The 23,478-nt window shown below is 53.5% G+C and overlaps 1 protein-coding gene across 6 annotated transcripts in view; it reads left to right on the forward strand.

The window, feature by feature from the left end:
• The first annotated feature begins 590 nt into the window (after positions 1-590).
• LOC103531235 (sideroflexin-5) overlaps positions 591-23,478 on the forward strand; it is a 123,419-nt gene continuing 100,531 nt past the window's right edge. For 5 of the 6 annotated variants that reach the window (XM_030450874.1, XM_030450873.1, XM_030450877.1 and 2 more), the window contains exons 1-3: positions 621-1,067; positions 11,512-11,951; positions 13,999-14,728. In XM_030450874.1, coding sequence (XP_030306734.1) covers positions 685-1,067; positions 11,512-11,951; positions 13,999-14,728 — 1,553 coding nt within the window. In that variant the 5' untranslated portion in view covers positions 621-684. Of the gene's footprint in view, positions 1,068-11,511; positions 11,952-13,998; positions 14,729-23,478 lie in introns of all 6 variants that reach the window. The other variant, XM_030450878.1, reaches the window with a different exon arrangement.

Below are 23,478 nucleotides of genomic sequence, written 5' to 3' on the forward strand. Positions count from 1 at the left end.
CTCACGCTTGCACACGCCCGGCCCAGCAGATGTTTGCACACGCATGCACATGGTTCACGCCCCCCCCTCCCCAATTTTTCCCATATTCCGACACCCCCCCCCCCAGTGATACCCCCGGAATTTATATCCCGCCCGTTCCCGAATTATCCCGCCCTTCCTCAATCATACCGCCCCCCCCAGGTTACCCCCCCCAAATTACCCCCCCCAAATTATTCCACCCCCCCCCCAAATTATCACACTCTCCCATTATCCCCCCCTCAAGCTATCCCCCACCCCCAAATTACCAAACTATTCCCCCCCCCCCATTATCCCGCCCCTCCAGATTATCCCCCTTCGGGTTATCCCCCCCCACTTATCCCCCACTCCCCAATTATCCCCTTCCTAATTATCCCCCCCCATTATCCCGCTCCCCCCTCTCCCCCCAGCCTAGCGGGATGTGGGCGTGGTCATAGTCAAAGGGGGCGTGGTTTATACACGGGCGGAGCTATAACGAGAAATAGGCGTGGTTTACGAGTGGGCGGGGCTATACCGACAAGGGGCGTGGCCATACCGAAGAGGGGGCGGGGCTTGGGGCGGGCGGCGGCGGTCGCGCTGCGGCCCGGCTGCGGCAGGGGCGGCGGTGCCAGGCCCGGTCCTGGTCCGGTTCGGTTGGCTCCATCCCGGTTTTCCCCCTAAGCTCCCAGCATGGCGCTGCTGCGGGCAGCCGCGCTCCCCGCCGAGGGTTCCCCGCCCCCGGCCTGGCTGCCCACACACGTCCAGGTGACGGTGGTTCGGGCCCGCGGGCTGCGGTGCAAAAGCGGCGGCGGCGGCAGAACCGGTACCAGCGACGCTTACACCATCATCCAACTGGGCCGGGAGAAGTACAGCACCTCGGTGGCCGAGAAGAGCAGCGGGAACCCCGAATGGCGGGAGGAATGCGCCTTCGAGCTGCCCCCCGAACTCGGAACCGCGGCCGGGCTGGTGCTCACCGTCATGCACCGGGCCCTGGTGGGAATGGACCGGTTCCTGGGCCAGGCCCTGGTACCGCTGGAACCCGCCCTGCAGCGGGGACGTGAGCCCGACGAGCGGTGAGTGGGGTCCGGACGGGAACGGAACCGGGGGGGTCCCTGTGTGTCCCAGGGGGGTGTCACAAGGTCCCTGTGGGTCTCATGGGGTCCCCGTGTGCCCCAGGGGGATGTCACAGGGTCCCCACGTACCAGGATGGGTTTTATGGGGTACTTACATGTCCAGGATGGGTTTTATGGGGTCCCTGCCTGGCCAGGATGGGTGTTGTGGGGTCCCTGTGTACCCCAGGGTGGGTCTCATGGGTCCTTGTGTGCCCCAAGGTGGGTGTCACAAGGTCCTTGTGGGTCTCATGGGGTCCCTGTGTGCCCCAGGGGGGTGTCACAGGGTCCCCACATACCAGGATGGGTTTTATGGGGTCCCTGCCTGGCCAGGATGGGTGTCACAGGGGCCCTGTGTGCTCCAGGATGGGTGTTGTGGGGTCCCTACATGTCCAGGATGGGTGTTGTGGGGTCTCTACTTGCCCAGGATGGGTGTCAGGGGTCCCTGTGTACCCAGGATGGGTGTCAGGGGGTCCCTGTGTACCCTAGGATGGGTGTCAGGGGGTCCCTGTGTACCCCAACATGGGTGTCACAGGATCCCTGTGTACCCCAGGAAGGGCACTGCAGGATTTGGGGTCTCGCATGGCCCATGGGTGCTCCAGGAAGGGCATCCCAGGGGCTTAGGATGTCATCTGGGATGTTGGTGTGGAGGGGACTCAAGGTCCCTCAAACCCCATCCTGGAAGGCTCCAGGGGGTGCAGGGAGGTCCCTCCCCACCCTAGGAGGGTCCCTCTTGGGGCCTGACCCTCCTGGGGAGCTGTGGCACAGCTGCCCCTGGTGCTTTGTCCTTGTGGGGGCTTTGCAGACCCCCCCAGCCTGGTGGTTCCCCTTGATTTGTGCAGCTGGGAAGGGTCCTGAGAGCCCAAAATCCCAGCCCCATGTGGCCCCCTCTGTGGGGATGGGTTTGCTGCTCTCCCTCCAGAAGGGTTTAGAACAACCATAATATTTTCTCTGCCCTTGCCAAGCAAGAGGAACTCAGGAATGTGGATGGAATTCCCTTAGGGGAGAAGTTGGGGGTTTGTTATTTTATTTTATTTTATTATTTTATTTTATTTTATTTTGGGGGGGGGAGGGCTGCTCCGTGCCTCTGGGGTTGTCCCAAACCCTCAAACCAAACCCAACCATTTCCCTCTGGGGGAAGGCAGGGCTTTGCTTTGCATCTGCAGCCCCAGGGGACCTCCTGCCTGCCCTGTTTTTTGGGTTTGGTTTTTTTTTGGGTCTTGTTTTTGCACAAGAAGGAGGTAAAAGCCCTTCCCAACCTCCTCAGGAGTTATTCATAAACTGGGGGGGTTTGCCACAGCCCCACAAAAGGTTCCAGGATGCTGAGCCCATGGTCTCAAAGGTCTCAGTGTCAGGGGCTGTTAATCCCATGGGGACAATGTCCGAGGTGGTTGGACCCTGGCCCAGCTCTGGTTGCCCCAGTGGCAACCTGAGGGTTTGGGGGCTGCCAGACATGATGTGTGTGTGTCCCCCCTTCTGTTTCTGCTGCCTTCTCTCCCTCCCTGCCTGGGGCTTTGCTGCTGTAAGGAAATTTAACTTCCCCTCACCCCACTGAGGGCCCCAAAAAGTTCTTTTTGGGGTTTTTCATCTCCCCCTGAGGGTGGAGGTGAGGAAGGATCTCACCCTACACCCTCAGCATCTCCATTTTCTCCAACCCCTGAGCTGGAAGGGGTCTGAAGGATGGGGGGGAGTCAGTGGGGGGGGCTGGAATCTGGGATAAGCTTGTTTTGGGTTTTTTTGGGGGGGTTTGGAGGGGATTTCAGACTGCTAGAGCACAAGAGAGAGGTCAAAGAAGAGGTGGGGGGTTTCCCTGTGTGAGCTGCCACCCACTTTGTGACTTCAGGTTCAGCCTCCTCACAAACAAACTTTGTTCAGGAGGAAATTTGAGTTCCAGATAAAACAAAAAAAAACCCAAAATAGCCCCAGGCTGCCCTGGGACTGCAGCAGGGAGCCCACCCAGGCCTGGGCACTGGAGATAACCACCAGGGGAGGGTGTGTGAGTGGAGCCCTGGCCATACACTGGGTTTTAAGATCACATCTGACCCCAGAACAACCTCCTAAAATCTGAAGGGGTCTGCAAGAAAGCTGGGGTTGGGGTTTTGTGGGGAGAGGACCAGGGGAGATGGGTTCAGACTTGGAGAAGGGAGATTGAGGTTGGGAATTAGGAGGAAATCCTGGAATTTGAGGCTGGGGAGAACCTGGGACAGGTTGGATGGGGCTTGGAGCAACCTGGGCTGTGGGAGGTGTCCCTGCCCATGCAGGGGGGTGGGAATGGATGGGCTTTAAGATCCCAAAACATTCCATAATTCTGGGATCATGGAGTGGGACCTCAATTAATAAAAGGCCTCAGTTGTCAGGGCTTTGACCTTGCTCTCATTTTCCTGCTGATTTTACACGGAAACTTTACCAAGTGATGTTTGGGGTGGTTTTGTTTTTATTTATATACTTGTTTTCATGGAAAATGTTCCCTCAAACTTGGATTCTCCTCCAGGAACCATCCCCCAGCTTCCGGGGGTGTTTAGGAGCTGCTTTGTTCAACCCAGTGTTCAGGCCAGGAGAAAATCCAACTCGTGGATTTGCACAAGAGCAACCTGAGGGATCTCGTGGGCTTTTTGGGCATTCTCAGGCTTGGGCCCAAGCTCCAGGGCTTGGGGTTGGGAAGCAGAGCAGCAGCACTGAGGATATTTTTTCCACTTGAACCATTGAGTGCTCTGATTTTTCACCTTTTCCTGCCCTGCTTTGCATCTCCAGATCTTTCTCCAGCAGGAAAACCCTTGGCTGGGACCCTGCCTGGTGCTCCTGGTCCTCACCTCTCCCTCTTCCCATGTCTCTCTGCCCTGATTTCTCTATTTTTCCCTCTATTTTTCCCTCTATTTTTCCCTCTATTTTTCCCTCTATTTTTCCCTCTATTTTTCCCTCTATTTTTCCTTCTATTTCCCCTCTGTGTCCCCTCTGTGTCCCCCTCTGTTTTATTTTCTCATTTTCTCTATTTTTCTCATCCTTGGCAGGATGAGACCTTGCAGTGAGAGGGTTGCAGGGTGGTCACCATCACCCTCTCCAAGCACAACCATCTCCCAGCAGATCCAGCCCAGACACACAGGGAGATGCCAGGGGTGCTCAGTCCCATGGGATGCACGGGGGGGACATCCTGAAGAGGACAAAACAACCCCTGCAGGGTTGGACCTTGGGCATGGCTGTGTTTGGGCCCAAAAGGACCTCAGGTTTGCTCTGAGGCTGATGGCAGAGAGGGCTGGTGGGCACCCAGAGGTTGCCAGGCTGGGAAATGATCTCCTCATTGTCATTTTCTCCTTGGAAATCCCATTTTTGTTGCTTTTCTTTCCCTGAGCCCCCCCCAGATGGGACCAGTTAAAGCTCAGAGCCTTCCAGGGTGAAGCTCCCCTGGCCATGGACACCCCTGTGGTGCTGGGGCTCTGTCTCTGGGGGTCAAACCCAAAGTGTTGGGTTGTGGGGATGCTGTGGGTGAGGGGACAGTGAGTGTGGCAGAGGAGCTGTGGTTCCTGGCTCTGCTGCTCCCTGCAGTGACTTGCAGATGCTTGCTGGCTGCTGCCTTGGGTCAGGAGCATCAGAGTGGCCCTGGGGCAGGGAAACGTGTCTGCAGGAGTGGTTCCCCATCTCACATCAGCCCAGTTCCCCAAAACTCCACTTCCCCTGGCTCCTTCCCCTTCCTCCCCAGCTGCTGGGGGGGTCTCAGCCTTCACCCAGGCAGCTGCAGCACCTTCCAGTTTCTTGGCTGGTTCACAGCTCAGAGGATGCAAAGCTTGGATGCTCTGGAGTGTGGGCAGACAAACCCAGCTGAAGTGATCACTCTTCTACCTCCTCTCCATTCAGAAATGTTTCATTCTCGTTTTTACAGCTCCTTCCATCATCTTCCCTCCCTTCTTCTTCCCACCTGCCCACCAAGAGCCTCTCCTCTTCTTCTCCTGCATAAATTTGGGATGAAGTCACCTCTCCCTGCTCCCTGTCCTGCTCCTTGGTGTCTGCCCTGCTCCTGAAGCTGTCCCCCTCCCCTCCCTGCTGTCACCCCCCTGCTTGCCTCTGCCAGGGCCATGGGGACACACTGAGGGTCAGCAGGGTGGGGGGCAGCCATCCCCTGCCCCCCCCTCTGTTTATAGGGTGGGGAAGATCCAAGTCTGGGGGCTCAGGAGGTCAGAGCCATCCCAGGGGAAAGATCCAGGCAGGAGGCTCTGGTTGGGATGCAGGAGTGAGGATGGAACTTGTGCATGGAGCACTGAGGTTGGTGCAGGACATCTGGTTGGATTTGATGATCTGGAAAGGGTTTTTTCCAAGCCAGGATGAGTTGGTGAGGCTGAGCAGCACAGCCTGGGTGTGCTACAGACACCCCTGGGCTGGGGTTTGCCCTGCTTTTCATCACCCCTTGCAGGATTGCCCTGCCAGGACCCACTGGAGTGTCAGCATCTCCCTTCCTGGGCTGCAGGTGATGGGACAAAGCCTTGAGCAGGACATGGAGATGGCAGAGCAGGAACAGCTTCTCTGTCCTGGGGCAAGAGGTGATGTCCAGGCCAGTGGTGGTGTCACCATCCCTGGAGGTCTTTAAATAACCTGGAGATGTGGGACTTCAGGTCGTGGCTTGGTGAGGTTGGGCTGATGATCCTGGAGGTCTTTTCCAACCTTAATTCATGGATTCTCTGCTCTGATTCTATATTCCTGAGGACCCATTTAGGCAGTGCTCTCCTGAGCTGCTGTGGCAAAGCTGGAAGCCATCAGAGGAGCAGGGTGGAGTTGCTTCATTAGCTGAATTATCTAATGAGCTGTGTGGGGGGGGTTGTGGTCTGGTCAAGTTTTTTTTCCCAGCACTTTCCAGAGGAACTTTTCTGGGGGGAGCTGAACTTCCTCCCACCTCAGGTTCTGAGGGAACCAGCCTGGGTTGATTTTCCAGCTGTGTTTTTAAGCATCCTCCAGGGATCACCTTGCAGAGCATCCAAAACCAACACCAAACCAAGCTACACTGCAGAGCAGCTTCCTGGCACTGCCTGGGCTGGGGAAGTTCTGTCAAAAACATGAAGCCAGACAGAAAAAAAACAACCATGAAAAAAGCACAAAACTCCCCAGGGCTGGGTTGTTTTCCACCCTCTGCTTCCCACCTGGGGTGGGTGAGCTCCGGGTCTCTAAGGACCCCCCCAGGGAGCTCTCTTGAACCTTCTCCCCTTAAAGCACTGGGACCAGTTTGGGAGTGAAACTGGGGAAGTGTTGTTGAAGGTCCCCTGGGGTGTGTTGGACTGGTCTGTGGGGTTGAGGGAGGTCTGGCTGAGCTGGGGATCTCTTGGGGATCCCAACTGGACCCATAGGAGGGGAAGAGTGGTGCCCCTGGGAATGATCCATGTTTTCCCTGGAACTGGGGCAGGATGGTGCCCTGATGGAGGGCACAGCATCTCTGAGGGTGGTGCTGCATGTCCTGCCTTGCTTCCCTCATCCCACCCTGGTGTCACCCCCTGGAGTGACAATACCAACCCAACCTAATGAGCTGGGATCACTGGAGGGGAGGTTTGGGATGGCCACCCATGGGGCTTGGGCTTTGTGCCTGGTTTGGTGCTGAAGGAGCTGCTTGAGCAGGAGGGGGGTGGTGGAAGGGACAAAATGACAAAACTTGGGGTCAGTCTCCCCTGGAACCCCCTCCCCATGGGCACCATTCCTGTTCTGGAAGGGATGGATGGCTCCACATCTCCCTGCTCATCCCAAGACCTTGGCTTCCCATCCCAGGAGGTGCTGGGGCAGCTCAGGGTCCAGTGGGGAGGAAAAACTGCTCCAGCATCCTCCTCCTGGGGCTCAGGTACCCACAACCAGGTTTCTGGGGGCTCCCCATGGCCCCCCTGAATCCTCACTTACAACCCCATAGGGGACAAAGAGCTGGGGTGGTGTGAACCAAGCACTGACCCTGAGCAAATCCAAAGTGTCAGCATCTTCCCTGGGGTCCTTTTCCTGAACAAACATCTCCTTCCCTCTTGTTTCCATGCCAGGGTTTTGTCTTTATTTTTTTTTTCCCTTTTTCCCCTTTGCTCAGCACTTTTGGGCAGGGGCTGGAGGAACACACAAGCTTTTGGGTTGGGCCAGGAGGGCTCAGCTCTGCTCTCCTTCCCTCCCTTGCTGCTCCCACCCATCCTGACAAGAGAGAAAGAAAAATAATGAAATGAAATGCTGGGTGTTTTGCTTTTTTTTGGTTTTTTTCCCCTAAACCTGCCTTTTTGCCTGCCTGACTCTCTGTGGAGGAGCTGTGGGAGGAGAGAGGAATCCTACCCAGGGAAGGATTGCTCTGAAGCTGTCTTGGAGAGGGCCTTTGGGATGTGCTGATGAAACACTGTGACCTAAATGAGCTGGTGGAGCTTTGGGGGGGGCTGGGAACCTTCCCCCATCCATCCATCCATCCATCCATCCATCCATCCATGCTCCTGAGCAACCTTCAGGATGGGACCTTCCAAACCCCCCCTGCAGCAGCAGCAGCAGCTCCTGATCCCCCAGGAGCTGCCCCAAAGCTCAGGGTGATCTCCAGCTGCTTCCTCTTTTGGGGGGACTTTTCAGTTTGAGGTTTTCTCTCCTTCCTTATCTGCTGGAGTGGTTTTTCTGCTTCCTTCACCACCTCCCCTCCATGGGCATCCTGTGGAGGATGGGTCCTGGGGGGATGCAGAGGATCTGGAGCTGTGGGCTAAAAGAGGGAAGAATAAAAGGGGTTTTTTTGTTTGTTTTGGGTTTTTTAAATTAATATTTCATTTTTAAATTTTATTTTATTTCATTTTATTTTATTTCATTTTATTTTATTTTATTTTTTTTAGCAAAAGTGAATTTCCTGAACCTGCAGCTCATGTCTCCAGCTGCTTTCCCTGGACATGTCCAGCACTCCTGGCTGTCCATGGGGTGTCCCAGCAGAGGGATCTCCTTGCAGGGAAGGTGGGAAGGAGCAGGAGGGTGTTGGGAAGCTGCAAGTTTCATCCCATGGGCAAGGGCAGAGCTGTTTCCAGTTGGAAGGAGGAAGGGAAGGAGCATGAAGTGGGGCACTGAGCTGGGAGCCATCACCTCACAGGGCAGCTTGGTAAATTTAATGATTTTTTAATCTTTTTGGGGGGGGAATTGACCCCTCCAGAGCAGCACCCTTGGCAGTGGGTGGCCTGGCAGGAGGGGTGGCTTGTCCTGGGTGTCCTGTGCAGCAAGGAGCTGGACCCAAGGTGATGGCCCCATCCTCAAGAGATTCCTCCTGAATTCCTCTGAGGAGCAGAACCTTGCAGTCCTCAGCCCAGCACCTCTCCCAGAATGGGACTGATGGAATCCCAGGATGGGTTGGGTTGGAAAGGACCTTTGAGAACGTCCAGTTCCATCCCCTGGATGGGCAGGGACACCTTCCCCCAGCCCAGGGTGCTCCAAGCCCCAGATGAACCCAACCTTTCCTTGAAAGGATCCATTCTGGGTCACTGGCTCTTGAGTATTTCAGCTGAACACAAAGAATTGTCATTTAAAAAAATAAAACCCAGGCTCCCAGCAACCTAAATTCAGAGCTGTGAAGCTGGGCTGGGACTTGAAACCTCCTGCCACATCCCAGCCCTTTGCACCTCCTGTTTCCACTGGAGCTGATTCATAAAAAAAGGAAGAAAAACAACAAAACCCAACATGGAACAACTCAGCCCTCCCAAACACTCCCCTGATGCCATAAACTCAGCCTAAAAATAACCCTGTTGCCTGTTTGAGGTGTTGCCCCGACTGCTGATGAGGTTTGGGGAACCAAAAATAGTTCCTTAATCCAGCACAAGCACTTTTAAGGGTTTGTTTTGTGTTTTTTTCTCCCTTTCTTTTCAGAGCAGACCAGGTTTGAGGCCTTGTTTTGTTGTGTTTTTTAATTTTAAATTTAAAATTTCATTTTAATTTTAAAGATCTCTTTTAGCAATGACACAAAGGAGAAAAAAAAACAAACCCTACTCATGGTTCTTTTGTGTTGGTTTGGGTTTTTTTTTAAATTTTCCTGCTCAGTGATTCACCCCCCCCCAGAAAGAAAACCTCCCCTGCCAGCTGGCAGGCTGCTGCTGCCCTTCCCTCTTGAGCTTCTGCCAGACCTTGCATCAAACTGAGCAGCAGCACTGATGTGCTGGGGCTGCAGCCTCTTCCCAGCAGCTTCTTCCTCACTGCTCCTACAGGAAGAATCCTCCTGAGTCATCTGATCCTGTTCCTGCTCCTCTCCTGATCCTGTCCTGATTCACATCCTGATCCTGATTCAGATCCAGATTCAGATCCTGATCCTCTCCTGATCCTGATTCAGATCCTGTTCCTGTTCCTGCTCCTCTCCTGATCCTCTCCTGATCTTGATCCTGATCCTCTCCTGATCCTAATTCAGATCCTGTTCCTGCTCCTCTCCTGATCCTGATCCTGTCCTGATTCACATCCTGATCCTGATTCAGATCCTGATCCTGCTTCTGTGCTGCTCCTGCTCCTATCCTGCTCCTGATCCTGATTCAGATCCTGATCCTGTTTCTGCTCCTCTCCTGATCTTGATCCTGATTCAGATCCAGATTCAGATCCTGATCCTCTCCTGATCCTAATTCAGATCCTGATCCTGTTCCTCCTCCTCTCCTGATCCTGTTCCTGCTCCTCTCCTGATTCAGATCCAGATTCAGATCCTGATCCTCTCCTGATCCTAATTCAGATCCTGTTCCTGCTCCTCTCCTGATCCTGATCTTGTCCTGATTCAGATCCTGATCCTATTCCTGATCCTCTCCTGCTCCCTGCCAGCAGCATCTTGGGTGTCTCTTGGTAGCCCAGGACTCACTGTCAGGGTTTTGTGCTGATTTTTTTTTTTCTTTTTTTTTCCTTAATTTATATTTATTTACTTGTTTATTTTTCCCTTTGTGCCTGAATATTTCCCAGCTTGAAGCCTGGCTACTGGGACTCGTAAAGCTTAGATCCTGGCTACTGGAAATTTGGCAGTGAGATTCCCATGGCAGGGGGCTAAGGAAGCAATAGGGATGGGGATGGATTCTCCTGGGGTTGGTGCCCAGGTCTGTGCCCATCACCCTCCCTCCTGCATCCTGCTGGCCCCTGCATGGTGTCAGGAAGGACCTGGGTGCTTCCAGCTGTGTCCTCGGGGGGTTGTGCCCCATCCCCAGGCACAGTGTGGGCTCTTCCCAGGCTTTTTCCTTCATCCCAGATGAAATAACTCCACCAGCAGCCATCCTGGAGCTCCCAGAGGACACGGTGTAAGGTTTGTCCTCACCCTGGTGACACCAGTGTGGTCACACCCAGCTCCATCCCATTGCATTTCCTCATTTCCTTCCCTTTTTTTAATTTTTTTTTTTTTAGGGGGGTGGTGGTTGTTTTTTCTTCTGTTCTTTTCAGTGACTTCACTTTCCAAGTGAGTGTCAAAGCAGCACCAGTATTTTTATTTGCTGGGCAATCCTTAACCTGGGTCTGGGAAGTTCTTCCACCTCCCCTGGCTGCTTGGTTCACCTGTGAAGGAAATCCTGAAGATCTGTTGGATGGATGGAGGGATGGATGGATGGAGGGATGGATGGATGGATGGATGGAGGGATGGATGGATGGATGGATAGATGGAGGGATGGGTGGATGGGTAGATGGATGGATGGGTAGATGGATGGGTAGATGGATGGATAGATGGATGGATAGATGGATAGATAGATGGATAGATAGATGGATAGATAGATGGATGGATAGATGGATGGATGAATAGATGGATAGATAGAAAGATAGATAGATAGATAGATAGATAGATAGATAGATAGATAGATAGATAGAAAGATAGATAGATAGAAAGATAGATAGATGGATAGATGGATTTTCTGCATTCTCCACCACCACATCAGATCATGGATCCCAAATCAGGCTGGAGAGTGTCTGCCAGCTGTGGGAATGCAGGTTATTTCCCCACAATCCAGTCAGTGGGGTGGCTTGGGTGATGCTGGTGCTGCACCCCACCTCCTCCTGCCCAGAAACTGCTCCTGGGATGCAGCATCCTCTAAACACTCAGTGCAAGGACACTTCTAGGCAACCTGCAGCATCTTTGTTCGGGGTGAGGCACAAAAGGTCTGGCATAAAATTATTGTAATGGAGGGTGTTGAGTGCTTTAGTCATCCTGGAGCTGTCTCTGCCTTGAAAGGATCCATTCTGAGTCACTGGCTCTTGAATATTTCAACTGTGAGCACAAAGATTTGTCTTTTTTTTTAAAAACCCACAAGCTCACAGCAACCTATCAACTGAGAGTGCTAAAACTTGGCCACCACAACTTCCCCCCTGGCTCAAGAGTGTTTCTGACTCAGGGCTTGGGTGGTGACTTCTGGGCTGCTCATGCCACCTCCTCCTCTGCATCCTCCTGGGGGTCTGTCTGGCTTGTGGCTTTTAGGAATGACCTTTCCTTTTCTCCCCTGTCCCATTCCAGGTGGCACAAGCTCCACTCCAAAGCCGGGAAGAAGGAGAAGGAGCGTGGTGAGATCCTGGTGAGCATTCAGTTCACCAGGCACAGCCTGACCGCCAGCATGTTCGACCTCTCCATGAAGGACAAACCCCGCTCACCCTTTGGCAAGCTGAAGGACAAGGTGAAAGGCAAGAAGAAATACGACTTGGAGTCAGCTTCTGCCATCATCCCCAGCAGCATGGGGGCCCTGGATGTGGAGGATGACTACGAGCTGGGGGGCAAGAAGTCCAAGGTCAAAGGCTTCTTCCTGAAGAGCAAACTCCGTAAATCCTCCCTGACTCAATCCAACACCTCCCTGGGCTCTGACAGCACCATCTCCTCTGCCAGCCTCAGCTTGGCTGCAAATGTCCCTGAGGTAACCAGATCCCCCAGCAGACACAGCAGCCTGTCCACAGAACGTTCTGGTAAGAGGATAACACTTTTAATCCCCACTCCCACCCCCCCGCCCTCCCTTTTGTTTTTTTTTTTTTTTCTTCTTTTTCTCCCCCTTCTTTTCTTCTCCAGGGGTTGTTGAGCCTTTCCTGAGAATCCATTAACTGATTGCTCACCTAATCCCAGGGTGATTATTGAGGCTGGAAAAGACCTCTGAGAGCATCAAGTCCACCCTGTGTCCTGACACCAGACCGTGGCACTGAGTGCCACCTTCAGCCTTTCCTTAAATCCCCCAGGGATGGTGACTGCACCACTTCATAGAATCATGGAATGGGCTGGGTTGGAAGGGACCTCAGAGATCATCAAGTCCAACCCTTGATCCACTCCCACTGCAGTTCCCAGCCCATGGCACTCAGTGCCACATCCAGGCTCTTTGGAAAGATCTCCAGACACGGAGAATCCACTACTTCCCTGGGCAGCCCATTCCAATGCCTGATCACCCTCTCCAGAAAGAAATTCTTTCTCATCTCCAACCTAAACCTCCCCTGGCACAACTTGAGACCCTTTGTGCCCTCTTGTCTTGCTGAGAGTTGCCTGGGAAAAGAGCCCAACCCCCCCCTGGCTCCAACCTCCTTTCAGGGAGTTGGAGAGAGTGATGAGGTCTCCCCTGAGCCTCCTCTTCTCCAGCCTCAACACCCCCAGCTCCCTCAGCCCTTCCTCACAGCAATTCTGCTGGATCCCTTCACAGCCTCCTTGCTCTTCTCTGGACCTGCTCCAGCACCTCAAGCTCCTTCCTGAGCTGAGGGGCCCAGAACTGGACACAGGACTCAAGCTGTGGCCTCCCCAGGGCTGAGCACAGGGCAGAATCCCTTCCCTGGACCTGCTGGCCACGCTGTTCCTGAGCCAGCCCAGGATGCCATTGGCCTTCTTGGCCACCTGGGCACACTGCTGGCTCCTCTTCAGCTTCCTGGCAATCCAGACTCCCAGGTCCCTCTTGGCTTGGAAGGGACCAATCCCACTCTAAGCACCCACTGTCCTGCTCAAACCCTCTGAGATGTTTCTGATGTGCCAGATGTTCTCCACACGGGCAGTAATGATCCTGCCAGAGCAGGAGGGGAGATGTCCCAGGTTTTGGTTTTCATGCTGAGCCTTTCTCTGAACCCCCTGCTTCCACCAGCTACGAGGGTGCTTTAGGACCTTCAGGATGTTTCTTTGGCTTCTTCTCTGCCTCCTACAAGCAAACCTCTCATGCTGACTCCTTGGAGAAAGCCCTTGGGAGAGGGCTGGGCCAAGCAGAGCACGTTGCTGCTGTCTGATGAGATGCCTCCAGCTCAGAGGCAAAGCTGAAAGAACCCCTGGCGGGTTCCTGGGTGATTAAAGCAATCCAAGCTGATTTGCAAACAAAAAGGGCCCTTGTAGTGAATTAATTCTTGCAAACAAAATCTGTAATTAAATGGTTGAATTGGCTGCAGACACTGAATTCCCACGTTGGGTGGGAGTCCCTGGGTGGATGGGGGGTGGTGGTGGTGAAGCTGCCTCTGGGTGTCTGTGGGGTGATGGTCCTGCAGGGACAGAAACATCTCCAGCTGCCTGGGACCCTGACCCCAGAAATGTGCTGAGGGTTGGGGATAACCCCAGGGGGAGCAGTGGGAAGGAGAAGGAGGTGCTGGAGCCTCCTGGCCTGGGCTGTTGGAGCAGAGTTGGGAGGCTCCTTGTCTCTCATTCACTGCAAACTCCAGTGGAAGGAGAGACCTTTGCAGTAGCTCCTGGGTCATTTCTTAGTGATCTGGGATCCTCTCAGAGGAGGGGTTTGTCAGCTCACAGAACCTCCCCTCCTGATCCTGATCCTGATCCTGTGGTGGGAGGGGATGAGTTGGGGGAGGGAGTGCTCCAGCCTGCAGAGCCACATCCATGTCCCCCCCTCTTTGCATCTCCAGTGGGTTTAATTACAATCCAGTAGAGCCCGGGAGGGAGAAGTGATTTCACTAATCCCTGGGGTATTTGCAAGTAGAAGATGATGTTTGCCAGGCCTGTTCCTCAGGTGGCCTCACCTCTGCCTTGTGTTTTATCCCCTTCCAGTGAAGGATCACCTCTCCTCTCCCAAGCTGACCCACAAGAGAGCTTTCAGTGATGATGTCTCCCAAGTCAGCCCCGTCCTGGAGCCCAAAGCAATCCAAAACCTGAAGCCAAAGAATGACCCCGTGTCCAGATCTTCCCTCTGCATCAACGGGAGCCACGTTTACAGTGATGAACCTGCCCCAAAGAGCCCCATCTCCTCCACCCCCCAGAGCTCAGCACCTCTGCCCCTGCCCAGCATCCCCAGGAGGCAGGAGGAAGGGTTTGGCTTCACCCCCCTCCATCCCGACTCCCAGGAGGTTCCTTGGGGGCTCAGTAGCATGGAGAGGATGCAGCAGAGAGAGGAGCCCAGGTTCATCCCATCTCCTCCCAGTTTGGCTTTGCAGGAGGAGCTGAAGGTCTCCACCAGAGCTGTCACCCTCAGCAACCACCTGGGCAGAGCCAGGATGGAAGAGCAAGGTCGCTTGGAGAACAAACCCAGCCAAGCTGCAACACCCCTGGTGTCCTCCACGGAACCCCCCAAGGACAAGGAGCCCGAGGAGATGAGGAAGGAGGAGAAGAAAGCCAAGGGAGGGCTCTTCCACCACGGGGGCACCAAGGGAGAGGTGGGGAGCAAAGCCCCCGGGGAGAAGGTGGGACCCTCCCTCCACACCACGGCTGGGGGAGAGGAGAGGAGTAAAACCAGTGGCTGGTTCGGGTCAAAGGAGCCCAAAGAGTCCCCTCAGAAACCCAGGTCAGTGCCACGGGGGGGGGTGCTGAGCTCAGGGTGCTGCCCCAGCCTCTTGTCTCCAGCAGCTCTGCTGTTTGAGGACCCCTCCCCATTGCTCAGACAAGGTGGTAGCAGGGGAAATGCTGCCTTGGTTTCCAGTGTCTCAAAGGGTGGGTGGTTTTTCCTGGTTTCTGCCACAAACCAACTCAATTTGTCCTCCTGGGCAGTGTTTCCCAGCTGGGGGAAAGGAGAGATCCAGTTGTTGGAGAGGGAGATGTTTCCTTCTTGCAGAGGTGAGGCTCAGCAGGGTCATGCTGAGAGTTTCTGTGTCCTGGAAGGAAAGGATTGTGATCCTTCCATCAGCTACAAAAGCTTCCAGGGCAGCCAGTGGAGAACATGAGCAATAGTCACCTGGAATCACGTTTTTGGGGGATTAATTTCCCACCCCAGCCTGGGTGGGGTACAGCCTCTGGTCCTGATCATGATCATGGATATTTCTGAGCTAACTACTCCCAGCCCTGCTCTTTCCTCTCCCATCCCACCCCAGCCTTCTCCCTCTTGTCAATCTCTGTACTTCTCTCCCTGTGTGATGTTTCAGCTCTCCAAACCCTCAGCACTGGATTTGGGGCACACCAAACGTGGTGTTGGGGTGTTATCTGTGGTTGTCACCCACATCCATCCTCCTACAGCTCAGCTGAGCTCCAGAGGTTGTCCGGGAACCCAGTTTGGTGTTACCATTGCTCAGAGAGAGGGAGCAAACAGGACTGAAAGCATCCAGACAAAACAACCCAGGAGCTGAGAGCTGGTGGAATCCAGAGGGTTGATTTATTACAGAGATTTTCCATTCTGGGATGACTTCAACCTTGTTTATTCAGCAGAAAGATTTTTAATTCAGCCTAAGCCTCCTCTAATGAGAGAGGGCACTCCTGGCTTATTCAACCCAACCAGGTTCCCACGTGGGTTAAACTGCTTCTCAAGTCAGAGATTAGTCAGGGGGTGCTGAGCTCCTGGCTCCAGAGCAGGGACAGCCCCCAAAATCCTCCTCTTCCCACCCCACAAGAAGGCATCGTGGTCTTTAAGGCCCACAGGAGGCAAGAATGTGCTGTCACCCCCCTTCCCATGGCCTGAAGGCCACTTTGTCCCCATGCTGGGTGTCCTTTCAGCCCTAGGTTTGTTTCTGAGTGCTGTGGTTGAGGAAGGACAGGGGATGTTACCACTCTGGGTTATTCTTTTCTTTTTAATCTTTTAAGTCCTAGAACAGGGAAGGTCATGCCTGAAAAATAAACCCCTAAAGAAGTCCTGATGGACACAGCTCCTGAGCACATGGACAATTGCAGAGGTCCCTGAGATGCTGCTGCTTTCTGCCAACCCTCTGCCTGGTTTTAAGTCATGGAACCATAGAATGATCCATAGAATGGGTTGGGTTGGAAGGGACCTTAAAATCATCCATTCCCACCCCCCTGCCATGGTCAGGGACACCTCCCACCAGCCCAGGGTGCTCCAAGCCCCATCCAACCTTCAACATCTCCAGGGATGGGGCATCAAAACCTCCCTGGGAAACCCATTCCAGCCCCTTACTCCCCTCCTGGTGAAGAACTTTTTTTTCCTAATATCTAACCCAAATCTCCCCTCTTTCAGTTTAAAACTGGACCCATTCCCAGCTTTATTCCTTTCCCAGAGGATTTCCACTCTGTGTTTTGTTGGTTGTTTTTTATTTTTTTTCTTTTTAACCTACTTCAGTGCTCACAGTTTAATTCCAAGCTAAGCTTCCCTTCAGGTTGGTTTTCCATGGGCCCCATCTGCTTCATGTCAGGAGAAACCTGGATGGCTCCTGCCACAGCATCTCCCCCAGCTGGGGTTTTCCACCCCCAAAAGTAGGAGATAGGGTGGGTTGGAGGGAAAAACTTCACAGGGGCCCCTTTTGGGGTGTTTATAAGCTTCTGAATGGGCTTTAATTGCAGTTGGCAATTTGAAAATGGGCAGTAATGAGCTTAGGAGGGATTTAAGAGAGATGTTGGGAGAAGTCTCAGGGAGGAGGGTGAAGTCCTAGAGCTGCCTGGCTGGGAGGGGGAAACCCAAAGTCTGGGGCTTAGGGGAATGTCCCAAACAGCATGTGGTCCAGGGAGATGGTGACTGAGACTCAGTTGATGCAGGAATGGCCTTTCCATCATCCCAGGGAGATGGAATATCCCTGCTTCCTGGCCCTTCATTCCTTCTGGCCACTGCAACATCATTATTTATGTTATTTACACAGAACTCATAACTTTTCTCATTTTATTCTCCTTCCTGACACTGGAACACTTCCTTCCACCTTACACTGGTTCCAGTCACAGCTTTTGGGGAGCTCTTTAGGGTCCTGATGGCCTCAGGGTGAAAGTGCCACCTGCACTCTGCCCATCAAAGGTTTGTGGGCTCAGATCTGTGCCTGAAATTCAGCAGCCCTGAGCTGCGGATCTGCTCTGGGTGTCCCTCTGCATCTGCAGGAGCTCCTCACTTTAATTCCAGAGCTGACAACGAGTTCACCTTTGCTTTGGGAGGGAGAACCACCCTCTGCATCCAGCAGTTCTTACATTTAAAAGGAATTTTGCCCTCCAGATGCTGGAAGGAAGCTTGGTGGCTCCTCTTAGCTGAGCAGCAAGCTGCATTTTCTCCCCTTTTTGCCCACCATGGGGAGGTCAGGTTTCACCCAGAGCTGAATTTGGGGGAAGAGCATCAAAAAACACTCAACCTCAACCTGCAGTCACTTGAGATGCCATTAGAAAGATGCTTTGCAGCTGAGGCTTCCATTAGCCTGCAGCTCAGAGGGGTTTTTCCCAGTTTTCCTTTACAGTTTGTCTGTTTTAGCCCAGTTTGCCTTTAGCCCCTTCCTAAAAGCAGGAACCTGCTGGCTTGGGGCTGCTTTCAACTTCAGCTTCCTAAAAGCCTTTTAGCTCTTTAATTTTATTTTTTTTTTTTTTTGCTGAGCCTTCAGGAGGGCAGAGGAGCTGCCAACCAACCAACCAACCAACCAACCTGCCTGTGCTCTTCCCCAGGGAGAGGGATGGATATTCCTGCCCTCATCCCTCCTCCTGTGCTTGCTGGTTTGGGATGGGGAAGCAGGTCCCACAGGTTCTGCCTTTCCTCCCCCCCTCCAGCTTTGCTGATCCCTGGGCTTTGATTCCAGCTGGATCAGGAGCAGTAGGAAAGCAGTGTTTGCTGTTTGGAGACCCAAATAAAAGCCTGTTTGGGGGTTTGATGTTTATTTTTAATTTTTTTGAAGGTTGTGTGGTCAAGGGTTGTATGTAAGGAAGAAGCTCAGCAGGTTTATTTGAGGCAAGGCCTGGGGCTGAAACAATTGCTTGAATTAATGTCAGGGTTTCCTCCAGTGTTATCAGAGCTCCCCAGGTCCTGCTTCCTGCACTGGGAGTCAGGAGGATAAAATGAGGCTGTACCTCGTGCTTGGCAGTGGGAAAAGAGAGAAACTCTGCTCCCTCTTGTACAAATGATTGTGTCACCTTGGCAGGTTAAAGCCCCTTCCCTCTCTCACTGCTTTCATGGGGGGAATGTCTAAAAACCATCCCCACTTGGGCTCTCCCTTCCCTTTGCCACATCCAGCAGAGGGGCCAAATATTGCCTGGAATTCTTCACCCTTCAGCACAGGGGTAAAAAAAAGTTCATTTCCTAAAAGCTGGGAATGCGAAGGGGGTTTGGAGCAGGGCCCCAGGATAGGGGGGAGCAGGCAGGTGAGGTTGAACACTGCTGTGTGTGGCTCCAAACCACTCCTGAATGGATGGGGAATTCCAGGGCAGGAGCTGGGAGGCTGCAGAAGTTTAGGAAGAGGACCAGGGAGTCGTGAGGAGCAGGGCAGGGGGGGTGATGGTGATGTGCTGGTCACACCTTGGGCACAGGTCCTGTGTCCCCAGGAGCTGCAGAACTCTTGGATCAGTAGGAACCATCAGGGATGGAGCTGGGATGGAGCTGGGCATCCATCAGGGATGGAGCTGGGCATCTGGGATGAGGGATGTGAGGAGCCTGCAGGGATGGAAAAAAATGTCTCTGGAAATGCCTCTGCCTTCCTTTTGCCTCCTGAGCTCCTGTTCCCCAGGGATGGAGATGGAGCAGGATGGGGAATTGGGTCCTAAAGTGCCACCAGCTCAGCCCTGGAGGGACAAGCTGTGGTGTAGGTGTCCAGGAAGAGCCCCCCAACCCTAAAAGTGGTAAAAAACACCTTACCTCTGCCTGGGCTCCCTCTGCCCAGATTCTCTGCTGTTCATTCATTCATTTATTTATTTTATTTCTCTGCTTTAGTTGCAGATCTCTCTAGAACCTTTATCCTGGGGATGCTGGGGCAGGGGAGGAGGGCCAAGGGGAGAGCAAAGTGGTTTTGTTGCCCAGGTATCCAACCCCCCCTGACTCTCACCTCTCCATCTGTGATTTAAAAGCCACCTTTCCCTATATTCCCTGAGCCCTTCCCACTTGGGCTTCCCCCTCAGTACAGAAAAATATCCCAGGCTGCTCTTCCCAACCCCTGGCTGCACAAAATCCTGCTGTGCCAGCCTCCTCTGCACCCCTGGGAGGAAATTCCTGATCCCTGCCAGGCTTTGAAGCCTCCAGCACCCTGGTCCTGCTGGTTTCTCACCCTCCCAGCTCCCTCAGGGGGAAACAATGCAAAAAAAACCAAAAACCCAAAACCCCCCAGTTTATGAGTGGTCTGGCCATGGCATTTCCCTGGATCCAAGCCCTCCTGGCAGGGATTTTCCATGAGTGTCAGCTCAGGTCTTAACCTCAGCAGATTAGGGCTGGGTTTGAGCCCTGCCCTCCCCAAATTCCTGCTTTTTTTTTTTTTTCTTTTAATTATTGTTTTATTTCTCAGCTCATGTGCTGTTTCCTTTATCTGCAGGGTGCAGAGTTCCCCACCCCCTTGCAGATGGGGATGGTGTTCTGTGGCTGCAGGGCTGGGCTGGCTGAAATTCAGGCCAAAAAAAGAAAATTAAAAAAAAAAAAAAAAAAGAAGTTAAAATCCTGCGTTGAAAGAAGAGTTTCCATCAGGGAGGTTGCTGAGCAATATTTCATTTTTTTTTTAATTTTTTTTTATTTTATTTTATTTTGGTTTTGAATGCTGAGAGGCTGCCAGACAAAGAAATGAGGGCAGGAAGGTACCTGCTATTTCTTTTGGCTGCTGGAGCTGTGTGCTGGGGGTAGGGAGGAGGAGGAGGAGGAGGAGGAGGAGAGCTGTGAGTCAGCAAAGATTTCCCAGCCAGGCTGCTGCAAGCAGAGGTTTCCCTCTAGAGGAACACACTGACCTCCCAGCTCCTGCTTTTATGGAGCATCCTTCATCCAAAGAGGGATTTTTAGAATCAGGGAATGGTTTGGGTTGGAAGGGACCTTAAAATCCATCCCATTCCCATGCCCAGGGACACCTCCCACCAGCCCAGGGTGCTCCAAGCCCCATCCAACCTTCAACACTGCCAGGGATGGGGCAGCCACAGCTTCCCAACCTGTTCCAGGGGTTCAGCACCCTCAAATTAAAACATTTCTTCCCAATATTCAACCTCAAATCTCTTCAAGTTGGGAACCAGTGCCCCTCGTCCCCTCCCTGCACTGGGTGGTGGTGGGGAGAGCAGGGCCAGGCTGGAAACAAGAATCCAGGGGTGGTTGTACTGAGGAAAAGGGGTTTAAATCCAGGGGGTTTTGTCCTGAGGAAAGGGGTTGGAACCTAGGGAGCTCCACAGGGGCTCTGCTGCCAGGAGTTTGGGGCTGGGGGGGCTTCGTGCAGCCCCTGAGCAAACCCTGGGGGGTCCCAGCAGGAGTGAGGATGGGCAGGGGAAAGGAGACTTGAATTTCCCTACCTTTAGAGGGACTTGGGAGAGGAAAATTGAAATCCCAGCCCCCCAAAAAAAGAAAAAAAAAAAAGGATTTAAGTTTTGTCTTTATATTTTTAGCTTGTGTGGGGCTGGAGGTGCTGGGGGGTTGAGGATTGCTGCCTGGCAGGGGAGAGGTTTGGGAGCTACAGGGTTCCTTCCCTTCCAGAAATGCTTCCCATCCCCACCACCTCATTTCTCAGGCAAAATGCAACCTTCACATTGCTGCATCCTGACCCTAACGTGGAGATCAGGGTGGGGATGGGGCAGTCATGGGCTTGCTGGAAGCATCACAGATGCACAACATCCATGCTGGGATGTGGCCAAGAGCTCCTTGGATCCAGCATCCCAGGAGCCCCATGGTGGCTCAAGGAAGGAAAACAAGGACAAACCAGGTGGGTTTGGAGAGTCCTTGGAGACCTTGAAGCTGTTCTTCCAGCCATGTGTGTGGGAATCAGTGCAATTCAGGGCAGTGCCCAGGCAAGGAGATGCTCTGGATCAGGTGTCCCTTGGTAGGAACTCCAAGCACTCCTTCCCCTGGCAGCTGGGAAGCTCATTAGCAGCAAGCACTCATTAGGAGCCTGAAGTGATGATTGCTCTGGGGGTATTCAGCAGAGCTGGCTGGGACAGACCTTGCTTCCTTTTATCCTTCCATCCTGTGTGAACAGGATCAGCAAGGAGGGGTTTTTATCTCCACCAAAGCATGAACTCCAGTTCCAGGCAGCAGGAGCAATCTCAGGAGCAGGCAGAGGAAGGGGAGCAGCCACCACCTGAGATCCTGGTGCTTTGGGTTGGGCTTTGCCACCTTCCCTTCCCAGCTGGAAAGGTGAATTTGTCCTGGTTTGCCCAGTTCCACCCCAGGTAAAACCTCTTTGTGAACATCCCCAGGTTGACTTTGGGGTCTTGAGAAGCTGCTCTCCTCTTCTGGAGAGCTTAAATTTGAGGGTGAGGAGGGAAAAAGGTCAATTTCCAGCGAGCTGCAGTGAACAGGACACAGCTTGAGCTGGAGCACCCAGCAGCACAGAGCTGCCTCCAGCTTCTCCATCACTTCTGGAGGTTTCCTGGGATCTCCAAAGGTTTGGGAAGAGCAGAGCTGCTGAGTTCCCTCCTCTGGAGGATTGTGCCTGGCTGCCTGCCCTCAGCTCCCCTGATGGACATGGGGACACCACGGGTGCCACCACTGCTGCTTGGTGACAGCAGGAGAGGGCACCCACGAGCTGCAGTTTTGAGTAGAAATGAAGGGTTTGAGCCTTTTTGTGTGTGTGTGTGTGTGTGCTTGAATTGCTGGTCCTGCTGAGTAGGACCTGGTGTAGTGTCTGATGGGTGCTGGAGGTGAGCACATGGTGCTTGGACACTTGCTATGTGGGTCACCTACCTGAAAATGAGGCTGAGGGGACTTTGGTGGCACTGGAGGTGTGAGGAGGCACCTTCCCAAGGTAGCTGTTTGGGAGCTGATGGATGAGGGGGGGGTTTGGAAGCAATCTGGGGTGGGGAGATGTGGGTCCTGCCCATCCCTGCCTGCTTTAAAAGCAACCAGTGCTGCCTGCACCTTCACACATCACTAACTTTTTGCCTCAAGATGGCATTTTTGAGCTTTAAAATGTGCCTGAAGGGTTTTTATGACGTCTGTAGTACCAGCTGAAAGTTGATGTCCAAGCAGCTTCCCCATTTGGCAGTGTGTTGACCATGGCTTTCCAGAGCCCTCTGGGACCCCCCCAGCAGCTGGGCTGAGGCAGGGAAGTATCCAGGAGTAGCTCCAGGGCTGGACATATCCCATTTCTTTTAGCAAAACAACTGTTTGAGTCATTCTGTGTTAAACTTGGGTATGCCCAGTGTCATTATTCCTCCCAGGCCAGACCTGGGGTCTCTTTGCTGGTGCAGAAGGAATTAATTTCCCTACTTTGGTCACGGAGCAGTGCAGCCACTTGTGCTGGGGTCAGATCTTCCCATCCTGGGGATGGGGTTGGGGTTGTGTCTGGCAGGGATGAGCCAAGGGTTGAGGGGTGTCAGGGAGTGGGGGGGTTGGAGCACTGGTTGGCCCCAGTGCTTCGTGATGTGAAAACCTCTCAAACAGCCCCCCCAACCCTGGTGAGGTTTCCTCAGGGATGGCCCTGCTGGAGGAATTCCCAAAGGAAGATGGATGAAACCCCCAGGAAAGGTCGGTGTAATCCCTCTGGAAAAGGCAGCAAAGACCCTGCTGCCTGACTCTGGAGGTGGAGACCAAGATGTGCTGAATCCTTCCCTCCTCCTTGGGGTCCCAGGGAGGGGTTCAGGCATCTCAGGACCTCAGGGCAGAAGTGATGTTATGAAGGACACGTGGGGTGGGTGGGCAGAGTCAGGAGCAGAACCAGAATCACCTCCTGGCCACATGCTCCCTCCTGCTCTGCTTCCCCAGCCACTCCACCTCCTTCCCCCTGGTGCAGGAGGGAGCACCAGAGCTGCTGTCATCCTGGTAGGTTGCCAAATGAGGGACTGGGCTCAACTGGGGAAGACTTTACTCCTGTGTGCTCTTAACTGGCTCGTGGCCCAGCCCCTTGTGTCCTGGGTCAGGACCAAAACCACGAGCAGAGTGCTTGGGCTGCAGGAGGGGGGAAAAACCCTCTTTGGGGCTCGTGAGGCAGAAAAGGGGAACTGTGGGGGCCTGTTGTAGAAGAAGGGCTGCCCTTTCCTCTTTGTGTGCATGCCCTTTCCACGCCTTGACTCCATCATCATCGCTCTGCCTAACAAGAGAGAAGAGATTTGGTCCTTGCATTGCTTTGGAGTGTGTGTGGTGTATGCTTACAGCACTGTCACAGCATTAACCAGGAGGACTGTTTTGTCTTCCCTCCACAGCCTGGAAGTGTCTCCTCAGGTAGAAACCAGCTCAGATGCTCCTTCTCATTTTCCTCCCTGCTCCCCTGCCAGTTTTCCTCCTGCTGCTGTAGCCCATCTCGC

This window comes from Calypte anna, chromosome 4B (genome assembly GCF_003957555.1).
Source record: "Calypte anna isolate BGI_N300 chromosome 4B, bCalAnn1_v1.p, whole genome shotgun sequence".
NCBI classification, from domain to species: Eukaryota; Metazoa; Chordata; class Aves; order Apodiformes; family Trochilidae; genus Calypte; species Calypte anna.